Raw genomic sequence first — 12,488 nt, forward strand, 5'->3', positions numbered from 1 at the left:
TGGGTAATTGAATGTAGTTAATTCAGATATGTCATACATACAAACATGATTGCTTAGAGCTTGACTTAAGCAATCAAGATTTGTGTAATCCTCTGACCTGTTATGATGGGGCCCAGATTGTGCATACCTGCACTATGCATGGAGAGGTATACTAGATAGGAAAAAATAAATATGTATTACCAGTAGCTGGGTGGTTCGTAACAATGCCATTGACTATCTCAAACACATAAAAGCATTTTTGCAGGGCCCATCAAGACAGTGTGGTGTATCTGGTTAAAAAAATTGGTTAAACATAAAATTCACACCTGCACTCTACTGCTGCCATTGCATCAAATAACAAAATATTTCAAAATTGAGTTCAGCAATCATTGAAATATACTTTCTTGGAGTTCATTGAATGTGCAAGCACTGAAATGAATTGGGATTATTTTTCATTTTAAAATTTAGTCATTCAGCATTTTTAGATAATCATTGATCTGACCACACAATCTATGCATATGTCCCAGGTACTAGCTATACTAATAAAGTTTGGAGAAAAGCAGTCCAGATAGGTCCAGATGCAAATTGAAAATTATTACATGTATTTGCCGTGATATACTGTATATATACAAAAATTAAAACAAATTTCTCAAAGTATGTACAAGATAAATGTTTCAAGTAGAATCAACTTCACAAATCATTCTCCTAGTTTGAAGTAAATCGGTCAGCACATGCCCTAGATCTGTACATGTCAAAATACCTGATTTTAGTGAATTTTAGTGTATGTTTGTCATCTTTGAACCAATCACAGAATCGTTGCATGTACATATGTATCTGACTAGGTGTTGTTTAAGTATGTGCAAGTATTGAAGAGAATCGGTCAAAGCATGTCTAAGATACTACTCCAGATGTGCGCGCACACGCACGCACGCACGCGCACGCGCACACGCACGCACACACACACGCACGCACGCACGCACGCACGCACGCACGCACGCACGCACGCACGCACGCACGCACGCACGCACGCACGCACGCACGCACGCACGCACGCACGCACGCACGCGCGCGCGCGCGCACGCACGCACGCACGCACGCACGCACGCACGCACGCACGCACGCACGCACGCACGCACACACACACACACACACACACACACACACACACACACACACACACACACACACACACACTAACCCGTTAGTCCCTGTTTTCAGACTTCATCCGAACGGGGACTAAAAAGCTGTATAATTCATTCTCTGGTACACTGAGAACAAAGATTTAATTCATTTTCAAGTAAAACCCTTTAATATGTAAGCACAACAATATATAAAGCATTGAGTCATGTTTATAATAATATGTGTGACCCTATCAGTCGGATCTTTCCTTGCAGACAAATTGTGGCTCGTGAAATATATGTCAGAAAAATCAACTTATGAATATACAATGATCAACCACCTATAATAAATGTCTAACAAAACTTATGAGACAATCACTCGTTATGACTTTAAAATGAAAATGCACATCGATTAATATCTGAAACAACCCAAAATATTTACTGTAACTGCAAACAATACTTGAAGAATTAGGTGTAAAATCACCTAATAAGCAGGTGCTATAGATCATTGTTAGCTGGTGTTTTTAAATGTTTGCGAAGACTAATCAGATCATTAGAATTTGTATTACATAATATGAATATATTGTAATATATTACACAACCTTATCTGACAGAAGTACCATTATATGCAGTATACATCTCTATATAGGTGTATATGAAATAGAACTATATATATATATATACATACAAGATATACATAATTATTGCTAGTTAACATTGTGAAAGCATGCCATTTGCAAAAAATGTTGCAGCTAGTTTAGTAATATTGGTACTTGAATTTAATTAGATTGAGGTTGACCATACATTAGATAACTTTCCCTGTATATGTAAGGGCGGGCAGACGATAACATAGGGTGGGAATATGATCTATGAAAACATATTTACCGTATACATATGTTTAATAGTAGTCATCTAATTAGAATGTATAAAAAATATGGAAGTTACTCACAAAGACATTTGAAAAAAAAAACAATTTAAAGGAACTCAAAAGCAGATGTCATATATGGTGTGTAATTATGTACAGCAACACAAAAACAGAATTGTTGAAGTTATCCAACTAGTTAATTTGAACGGTCTGACTCTTATATTCACAATGTCAACACTATTGTTAATTATTTATTTATCATGAACTTCAAAAGGTTTTCCCAATAAACCTGATAAGATTAGTTAAATAGCTGGAAACAAAAGGTTGAAAAGTGCCCACTATTAATAACGTTTACGAAAAAGATGTGACCTTATGAAAAAGGCAAACAAAATAATTGAAAAAAAGCACATTTAAAATTATAGAAATCCTCATTCAAAAGTAACAATTAAAATAAAGAAGTAAACAAAAAACAAGTTTCTAGCATGGAATTTGATCCTTCAATCTTTCATTTGCAAAGAAAAGGTCTCAAACACTATACTATGTTTCACTTTTAAAAAACACCAAAAATACAATTTTTGGAAGATCAACTCCAAAATTCATACAGTCCAACTATACCTACAGATTAACCATATACATAAGTTTGATAGCGATTTGCTGAATATTATTAGAGTTGTTGCACCCTCAAGAATACACTGTAGTTTATGATGATGATGTAGCCTAATGCAAACATTTTGAAACTACTATGACATTCCGTCCACTTATTCACAGGCAAGAAAACAAACTGACAATAAACCTACATGGTAAATATAATTAGGCAAATGTGTTTTTCGTAGAAAAAAATGTCAAATATTAATCATGACCCAAAAAGCCAAATATTCACTAAATCTCCAAAATCAGAATATTGTCACAAAATGAATAAAATTGAAATAAACACTCCAGAAGGGAAAATATAACACAATCTGGCTTGTGTTTTGAGATCGTAATTGAAAATGTAAAAGGTCAGTTTAATCTTTACATCACATAATGTTAAGTTGAATACTGTTTATCTTATTTAAAAGTAACATGATGTTTAAAACAACAGCAAGATACATCAGCAAGATGGCACCCAGGCATTCTCATCGAAGTGTGACTCCTTTGGCTGTTAATTCTTCCTTTACTCTACTAAGGTACTGCATGTCTGGATAACCAAAGCTGTACATAAACATAAACCAAGACAGGTAATTAGTTAAAACATAATAGTTTTAACTAAAATACAAATAACACCATACCGATTTGAAACATTGGTTTTCGTATATGTCATTGCTAGCCAATTACTGCTACCAATATAGGTTTGTTGGCTGCAAGTCCTATCTGGGCTATGAATTTCTGGGAGGGGGGGGGCAGGAACAACCCTAGGAGCTTCTCTTCAGTGATCAGTCTGTCCTTTTTGCGCATTGAGCAAAGTTAGAAGGACAGCTGCATAAATTCAAAATTTAACTTGGTTGAAATTTCTTATAAATAAGATTTCCAAATCAGATAATCAAAGAAAGCATAAAAAGAACTTCATAGTTTTGAGTGTATAGAACGTACATCAATCCAAAATAAAGTACATTTAAAATTGTTAAATGAAATTTTTAAAATTCCCAATATTAATGTTTTGCCCATTCAGTACATACTTGGGCTTTACCTCTTTCCCATGATGTCATTCCCATGCAAATTAGATAAATAATATCCACAGATTCCAACCTAAAAATTATCTCAATGAATCATGAACCAAAGTAGAAACTAAAATACAAATAACATCATAACGATTTGAAAACATTGGTTTTTGTATATGTCATAGCTAGCCAATTACTGCCACCAATATGGGTTTGTTGGCTGCTAATCCTATCTATTTGGCAATGAATTTCTGGGAGGGGGGTGGTGGTGGCAGGAACAACCCTAGGAGCTCATTTTCAGAGACCTTTTTGCACATTGAGCAAGGATATAGAAGGATGCCTGCATAAATTCTGGTATTCTACCATCTGCCACTTAAAATCGTGCATCTCAGCTGAGCTGGCAACAAATATTTCAACCAGGAAGCATTTGTGTATCTCTGATGTACAGACCTTAGAAACTTTGACAAATCAGTGACACTGCAGATCAAATAAATAGTTATGGCCGAGTGTACAGAAAGTAAAGCCTATTCAGTGGGTGATAAACACACAAACCGTGAATTCTCAAAAGTCTTGCTTGTGTCAATAATGTTGTGTTTGACATACATTTTGTATCTGATTTGTCATGTGCAGGTTGTAGCCTGTACTCATTTGTATATCATCGGTAAGTCACATGAAAAATGTTAAACATTGTTCATTCACCATATGCATGGTTATCAATTATACAGTCTAATCATATTTGTTTTATTTCTACCAGTGCTGCCAATTACTTACAACCCACCCATTTGCCACAAGAAATTCCTGTACTAGTATAAAGGTGCTTACCGCTGTGGACCACCATGTGTACAAGTTTTATGGTGAATGTCATTCCATACTACACAGTCCTTAAATCCAGTTGTGTGAGATGTGCCAACAGTGAAGGTTAGACGACGATCAAATGCAATCTTCAACAACTTTAGAACATCACGACCATCAAAATTATCTGGTAAATATGCTGTGCGGGTTGTGCCACTAAAATATGTTCCTGGATTTGGATGTTCTTCCTGTAGTAACATAAACCAATTGATAATTACATTACAATTGCATTATAAATTCATAATAGAATTTGATTAGAATCTACCTAGTTATCTCTGACATTTGGCCAATTGTATGTGGTTCATATGAGCAAAATTAGTTAAAGAGCTTCTGAAATAAAATGGATATTCATAGCCCACAAAGTATCATGCATTTCCACATGTTTTTACCCTATAAATTGCACTTGCTAGTCAGACCAAAATTTAACTTGGTTGAAATTTCTTATAAATAAGATTTCCAAATTTGAAGATGATCAGATAATCAAAGAAAGCATAAAAAGAACTGAGTGTGTAGGAGGTACATCAATTCAAAATAAAGTACATTTAAAATTGTTGAATGAAATTTACATTTTGCAACACTAGTTTTATAATTCCCAATATTAATGTTTTGCCCATTCAGTGCATACTTGGACTTTACCTCTTTCCCATGATGTCATTCCCATGCAAATTAGATAAATAATATTTACAGATTTCAACCTAAAAACTATTAGGCCTATGGATTATGTCAATGAATCATGAACCAAATTTTATTGAAATCTGTTTGTGAACTTGGCTAATTAATATGCAAATAAGGTGATCAATATGCACAGATTGCAACCAAAACCTAATCAAGTCTGTGAATTATCTCACAGCAGCTGTTGTGTGGTACTTAAAAAACAAGTGAAAATGCTTAAAACTTGCTATTACAAGCCATGCATGGCACAGTCCCCGTTATCAAATTTAAGATATATAGTTTTATTTATAGTAATATAGCTGGAATTTTACCATGTCAGGAATATGATTTTTTAACATTAAAATGATTGACATTTGTGTCTGATCGTCAAACAAGTACTTGTCCATATTGAGAGATATTGCTCTGGAACAGCATTCAAAATCAGCCATTTTGAATACATGTATATATATAACATAATGTATAACGAATATATAAAATTTGAATATATAAACAGTCAAAGCATTTAAGAGATATGGCTCTAGAAGCCCAATCATTAAAACAAAATCGCCACCAGTCAGCCATTTTGAATCCAATCTGAAAAATAAAATGACGTGCACCAGGAACCCGTAATGTCTAATGTATATACCAACTTTGAACAAAATCCATCCATGAATGCCAAAAATACATGTACTTGATATTTGAGGATTTTTTTAGCACAAAAATGACCACCATTTGGCCATTTTGAATAGGATCGTCAAACCAATATATCTGTCAATCTATGACATGATGTATAATGAATATTTAAAATTTGAACATAATCAGTGAAAGCAAGTCAAAGATATGGCACGAGAACCACATTCATGAAAACAAAATGACCGCCAGTCGGCCATTTTGAATCTTACCTGAAAAACAAAATTATTTGCATCAAGGTCCCAAGATGTCTAATGTATATACCAAGTTTGAACAAAATCCATCTGTAAACAGCCGAGAAATGCTTGATTTTCAAGATTATTTAGCTCAAAAATGGCCGCCATTCGGCCATCTTGAATCAGATCGTAAAACAAAATGATGTGCATCAAGGTCCTATAATGTCCAACGTATATACAAGGTTTGAACAAAATCCATTTGTAAACAGCTGAAAAATGTTTGATTTTGATGAATTTTAGCACAAAAATGGCCGCCATTCGGCCATCTTGAATCAGATCGTAAAACAAAATGATGTGCATCAAGGTCCTATAATGTCCAACGTATATACAAGGTTTGAACAAAATCCATTTGTAAACAGCTGAAAAATGTTTGATTTTGATGAATTTTAGCACAAAAATGGCCGCCATTCGGCCATCTTGAATCAGATCATGAAACAAATTGACGTGCATATGTATAATATCATGGATGATGCATGTGTGAAGTTTGATTATGATTGCTCCAGGCATTTCTAAGATACAGGTCTGGACGCACGCACGCACAGACGCACACACTGCGTTCGAACGGGGACTAAAAAAGTGAAAAGGCTTAAAATTGGCTAATTATTACGCCAATTAAGTACTTAATATGTATGGACTTCAACCAAAATCTAAACAGGTCTGATTATGACTGAGTAACAAAAAAAGATGATTATTACGCAAATTACCTAATTAACATAAAATATAACCAGGTCTTGTTTTTATTTATAGCAGCTGTGTACCAAGTTTCATTCAAATCCAGCTAGTGGCTCTTGAGAGATAATGGTGGAACAAGAGTTGACAGAGATACACATCTTCAATTTAAATGTAGGCTTGACAGAAAATATATTTTAATACTTACTCCTTGGCAACCAGATGGGATATCATATGTTATGACAATTGAACCAAATGCTTCATATCCTGGCAAAGGTATTTTTGAGGATTTGTGCACCATACTGCCCTTTGGCATGTTACCAGTGATGAGACCATAAACATCTTTGCAGACTGGACATGTTTTTCCCTGGTGCTTCTCTGACTGTTTGATACATTTTTTGCAAAACCTGTGCTTGCATCGTAATGTTTTAGGATCATTCATATCATCTAGACAAATTGAACACTGTTTGTCATTATTGGAATTAGAGTCTTTCCTGTTAGTTTTGTCAACCATTGAAGCTGTACTGTCAACCCTGGCAGCTGTACCTGGGTGTGATTTGGGACGAGTTCCTGTTACTGGACTTGACGACTGATGTATCATATTGTCCATTGTAACAGATGCATAGGACCTTACAGGAGTACCAGAATTAGCATGCATCTTATCTTCCACTTGATCAACTGAGCTTATTTTACCAAGAGTACCAGGTTGACCTCTGAACTTCTCAAAAGCCTTGGTGAATATGTCTACTGTCTTAAAATCAATGTCAATAAAACGAATGTCACGTAGATGGCCTTGGAAACAGTAGCGAATAAAATCATCAACAGCATAAGCCATTTGCTGTGCACATACGGTTTTAGGAACTCCATAGATGCCTGTAACAAATAATTTACATCAGTTATGAATAAATATTACCATATCACAAATCAGATTCATGAAGCTAGGTGATAATCTTTGAAGCCATACATACCTTATGTGTCTGAGAAATGGCTCAGGGTCGACAGACATGTGTATACATGTGTGTAATTGCATACTATACTATACGATGTGCATATATTTCCAAGATTCAGTTTACAAATTACCAACTAGTCACAATTGGACCTTGCTAATTTTATGCCATTTGGAGTTGTTCTTTTAGGGTAGTGACTGTAGTGTGGCGAGGTGCACTTCTGCCTACAGTGGCAAGGCACTTGCAGTGATCATAAGTTTTAATCTTGTGTGTACTGTTGTAATGTACATTCTGTAATTGTATTTAATTGAACGTTATTTATCAATAATACTTACCAGTTCCAATTGCTGGTATTGCAATTGAATGTAACTTCATGTCCTTATCAGCCATTGTTAGCAGGTTCATACAACAGTTGTACAGGTCCTTCCTGATCTGTCTTTCTCTTTCAGGATCCCACCTTGGCCCAACAACATGAAAGACAAACTGACAATCAAGTTTTCCAGCATGAGTATAGACAACTTCAGACATTACTAAATCTCTACCCTTATCCCGGATTATATCAAAACTTTCTTTTTGTATACTCTGACCTCCAGCTTTAACAATGGCATTTGCAACACCGCCAGCATGTTTTAATTGAGAGTTTGCTGCATTGCAAATAATGTCCACGGATTCTTTGGTTATATTACCATGACGTACACTAACTGTTATGCCATTCTCAGATGTAAACTGTAGACGTATATCAGTCAAGCTTTCTTTTGAACTTTGGCGTTGATATGCTCTACGTCCTGTTTCTGAATCTTTATGTCTTCTATGTCGACCAGAGGGAGGCAGCAATTCCAAATAGCTATAAAAGGTATCAACTGCTTCCTTGATCTTTGCCTGCTCTCCAAAGACTTTGTAGACAAATTTAGCATCAGTTTCTTTGATTAATACATTCTTGTGTTTATTGTTAGTATCATTCATTGCTTGGCTTGCAAGAGATGGATGTATGTTTTTTCCAGTTAAATCAATATCCTTTGACTCTAATTTTGCATGAAGATCCTGCACTAAACTCACGAATGCATCATATGCAGAATCCAATGACTGCTCTGTACAATGGATATTACCAGGTGCAGGATAAATAAAAATACATGGTCCTCCTTTCCATTCAAATGTAACACCATGTCTGCTTTCTTTTTTCTTGAGATCCTCCTTGTAAACTTGATATAGATATGCAAGCATGTCTTCTCCAACAGTTGCCTCTCTTTTTATTGAAGGAAGTGTTGTGTGTGACATGTCACTTTCAGCAGATTTAGACACTGTGTGTCTACCAGGAAACTGTAAATCATTTCTCTGAAGACTAAAGCTTTTCTGTGAGACATCTATGGGATCTAATATTCCATTGAGAGATTTCTTAACCAAATTGAACATTTCACCATTTTCGCCATAAACTTGGAGTATGCCGTTGTGCTCTTCAAAACATACAACATCAGAAAACCTTTCCAACAAGTCCTTCATTTCCTCTTTAGTATTTGCTGCAACAGTAGACACATCAAATTCCCAATTCTGCCATGATGACTTTATTTTATGAAGGAGGTTGTGGGTTGCCTCGAATGCTTTTTCTGTATCTCCAGACTGGTTTTTGGCTTTGATACATACTCTGTGGCCATATTCTTTAGGATTCCACAATATATCAACTTTGTAGGAATCACAAATATCTCTAATTCTTTGTCTGTAGACAGTATGTACATAATAGAATAAATCATGGCTTTCTATAATTGCATAAACAAGTTGTGAATTGTTTATCTCATCAGCATGTGGCTGTACAGGCTTTTTTTCACCCTTACGGATATCATATGATTTCTTTCTTTCATCATCGTTTCCATTTTCAGCTTTTATGTTAGAAGTAACATGTGCTTTGGCCTGCAGGTCTTCAGACACCTTTATACTATTTGCAGTATTTCCTGACCCTTCATTCAGGTTGACTGTATCTTTAACAATCTCTTCACCTGTAACATCATTGCCAGTAAGAAATTCATTCATCCCTGATCTTTCTTTGTCATCAGGGGTAAGTTTCGTGCAAGAAATTGTTTCCTCAAATTTCTTAACAACTTTATCAAGCATCTCTGCATCCTCACTCAAAAACACATGTTTCCCTTGAAAAGGTTCACTGTGTACAACGTTGGTAAATTCTGCAATAAGAAGTTTAGCTTTTTTCACTTTATCAGCAATATCCTTGCCACTCTTCAATGAGACAACTTCCTGCCTCAAGTTTGACCGCACGCATATATAAAGTTCCGAAAGTGAATTTTTCGCTCTCTTTATGTTGTCACACTCGCATTGATGAATACATTCCAAACTAAAAGTACACTCTTCAGGTTTCCATATAATATTGACACCAAAATCCTTACCAATGCTGACAATTTTATCATGGTATACTTTATTGAGATAATCATGCATACCTGCATTGAGCACATCTTCTTTCTTTTCACTGACAGGAGATGATGTTAGCCTATTCTTTGATTCATTTAAGTCAGACTCAGGGTTTGGATCTTTACTTACATTATCAATGACCACTATACTGTCAATTGTAGCAACAGTCGATTTACGTTCTTCAAGCTTGTTCTGCGTTATTCCATCTTTTTCTTTTTGTCGACCACCTGGCATGTCTTTTTCTGAATGTTTCCCACCATCTACCATATCTTTTTCGCATGTAGAATCAGTGAGGTTGCATGAAGGGGTTACAATTCTTGTGTTTTCTTTTTCTTTTTCAGGGTACTTTGTTGTGTCTGAATCTTTTTTATTTGCTTGATCAGGTTTATATTCTGAAGATGAGGACTCATCATATTCACGGCTATTAGCAGTGGCGTCGACATCACTATTTCCCATTGCGGTACACTTCTTTTTTGTGCTGTCTTGGGATTTGGAATTTGGGATTTCGTCTTTGTGAGAAGTATTATTAATATAAATGGTTCTGCTCAAAATTCTTGATTCTGGTAGCTCAGAAATAGTTTCATCTGTGGCTGGTGGAGGACACTCATTTTCCACATCATCAGTGATTTTTTTATTTCCTTCATCAATTTCATTGGATGGGTCTTCAGCTTTGTTAATTATTTCAAAATCATCATCATCATTTGTATTACTACTGGCTAGATCAGATGCTTGCAGGTCACTACTTTTTGTGTTTTTAGTTTGGTCAAAGTTAGTTGCTAGGACAATTCTATTCACCCTCTTATCCGCTGTAATTTTATTAATTGGAGAATCAACTTTCGTTGACACATTTTCTTTTTTTTTAATATGGAGTAGTAATTCATTTACAGTAGATACTTGATTCAGACTACCCTTGACAAGAAAATCTCTGCTATCATTTACTGTTTTTATAGTCACTCCACTTTCACTGCAAACTCGTTCCAGGGACTCTTTTGGTAAATCCGATATATGGCCATGTGCTACAACTTCAAAATATATGGATTGCTGTAAAATACAATGAGATACAAGAATGTATATAATAATATTAATATCATATATCGATTGGTTAAACAGCAATGTACCTCTCATTGAAATTGTGAGATTGTTATGTGCTTATATAATCAAATCTTAGTAAGGCCCCATCAGCTATGCTGAAGGTATTAGAGTCAGTGATTGAAAATGCTGAAAACAAACTACAAAATGAGAAAACTAAACATTTATATGACATGACCATTTTTACAAACAATGACCAATGGCTGAATGAGCTTCAATTTGAAATTTATAATGACTCATTTGTTTACTATGTTCTACATTTATCGTTACATTTGCACGTATTTCAATGGCAAACAAAAACAACTGTAACCATTCAAGTCATTTTTGCCTTATATGCGAACCTGAGAGAAAACATGTTCAACCTTGATACCATACATGGCCCAGTCCTTGTTAGTTATCGAATTTAAGATATATAGTTTTGTTTATAGTAATATAGCTGGAATATAACCATGTCAGGAATATGATTATGATGATTGTTCAACATTTAAATGATTGACATTTGTATCTGATCGTCAAACAAGTACTTGTCCATATTGAGAGATATTGCTCTGGAACAGCATTAATTAAAACAAAATCAGCCATTTTGAATACATGTATAATGAATATTTGAAATTTGAACATAATCAGTCACAGCAAGTCAGAGATATGGCACTAGAACCACATTCATTAAAACAAAATGGCTGCCAGTCGGCCATTTTGAATCTTATCTGAAAAACTAAATGATGTGCATCAAGGTCTTATAATGTCCAACATATATACCGAGTTTGAACAAAATCTATCTATAAACAGCCAAGAAATGCTTGATTTTGATGATTTTTTAGCACAAAAATTGCCACGATTCGACCATTTTTACTAGAATCGTCAAACCAATATATCTGTATATCAATGACATGATGTATAATGAATATTTAAAATTTGAACATAATCAGTCACAGCAAGTCAGAGATATGGCACTAGAACCACATTTATTAAAACAAAATGGCTGCCAATAGGCCATTTTGAATCTTATCTGAAAACAAAATGATGTGCATATGTATAATATCATGTATGATGTATGTGTGAAGTTTGATTGTGATTGGTCCAGGCATTTCTAAGATACACGCACGCACGCACGCACGCACGCACGGAAGCACAGATGCACGCACGCACACACAGAGGTCAAAACATAAGTCCTCGTTTTCGGACTGCGTATAAATGGGGACTAATAAAAAGGACCTTGTGGTTGGTTGAGCTCCGCTGTAATTGACAAGTGCAGAGGGCAGTGGCAGTTACATGGTATTTTACAAACTGCTGCAATAATCACATTATTCAGATATCTCCAAAATATGACAATGAATCTTGAC

General features: G+C 35.1%; 1 protein-coding gene across 1 annotated transcript in view; it reads right to left on the reverse strand.

Annotated features, from left to right (window-relative positions):
* Window positions 1-1,260: 1,260 nt before the first annotated feature.
* The window catches only part of LOC144360563 (uncharacterized), a 29,543-nt gene continuing 18,315 nt past the window's right edge, over window positions 1,261-12,488 (reverse strand). Inside the window, exons 4-7 of the mRNA XM_085504489.1 lie at window positions 7,980-11,097; window positions 6,906-7,570; window positions 4,422-4,639; window positions 1,261-3,153 (exon numbers count right to left, since the gene is read on the reverse strand). Of these exons, the coding sequence (XP_085360615.1) occupies window positions 3,078-3,153; window positions 4,422-4,639; window positions 6,906-7,570; window positions 7,980-11,097 (4,077 nt within the window). The 3' untranslated portion in view covers window positions 1,261-3,077. The remainder of the gene's footprint in view (window positions 3,154-4,421; window positions 4,640-6,905; window positions 7,571-7,979; window positions 11,098-12,488) is intronic.

This window comes from Saccoglossus kowalevskii, chromosome 10 (assembly GCF_978046115.1).
Source record: "Saccoglossus kowalevskii chromosome 10, keSacKowa6.1, whole genome shotgun sequence".
Classification (NCBI taxonomy): domain Eukaryota; kingdom Metazoa; phylum Hemichordata; class Enteropneusta; family Harrimaniidae; genus Saccoglossus; species Saccoglossus kowalevskii.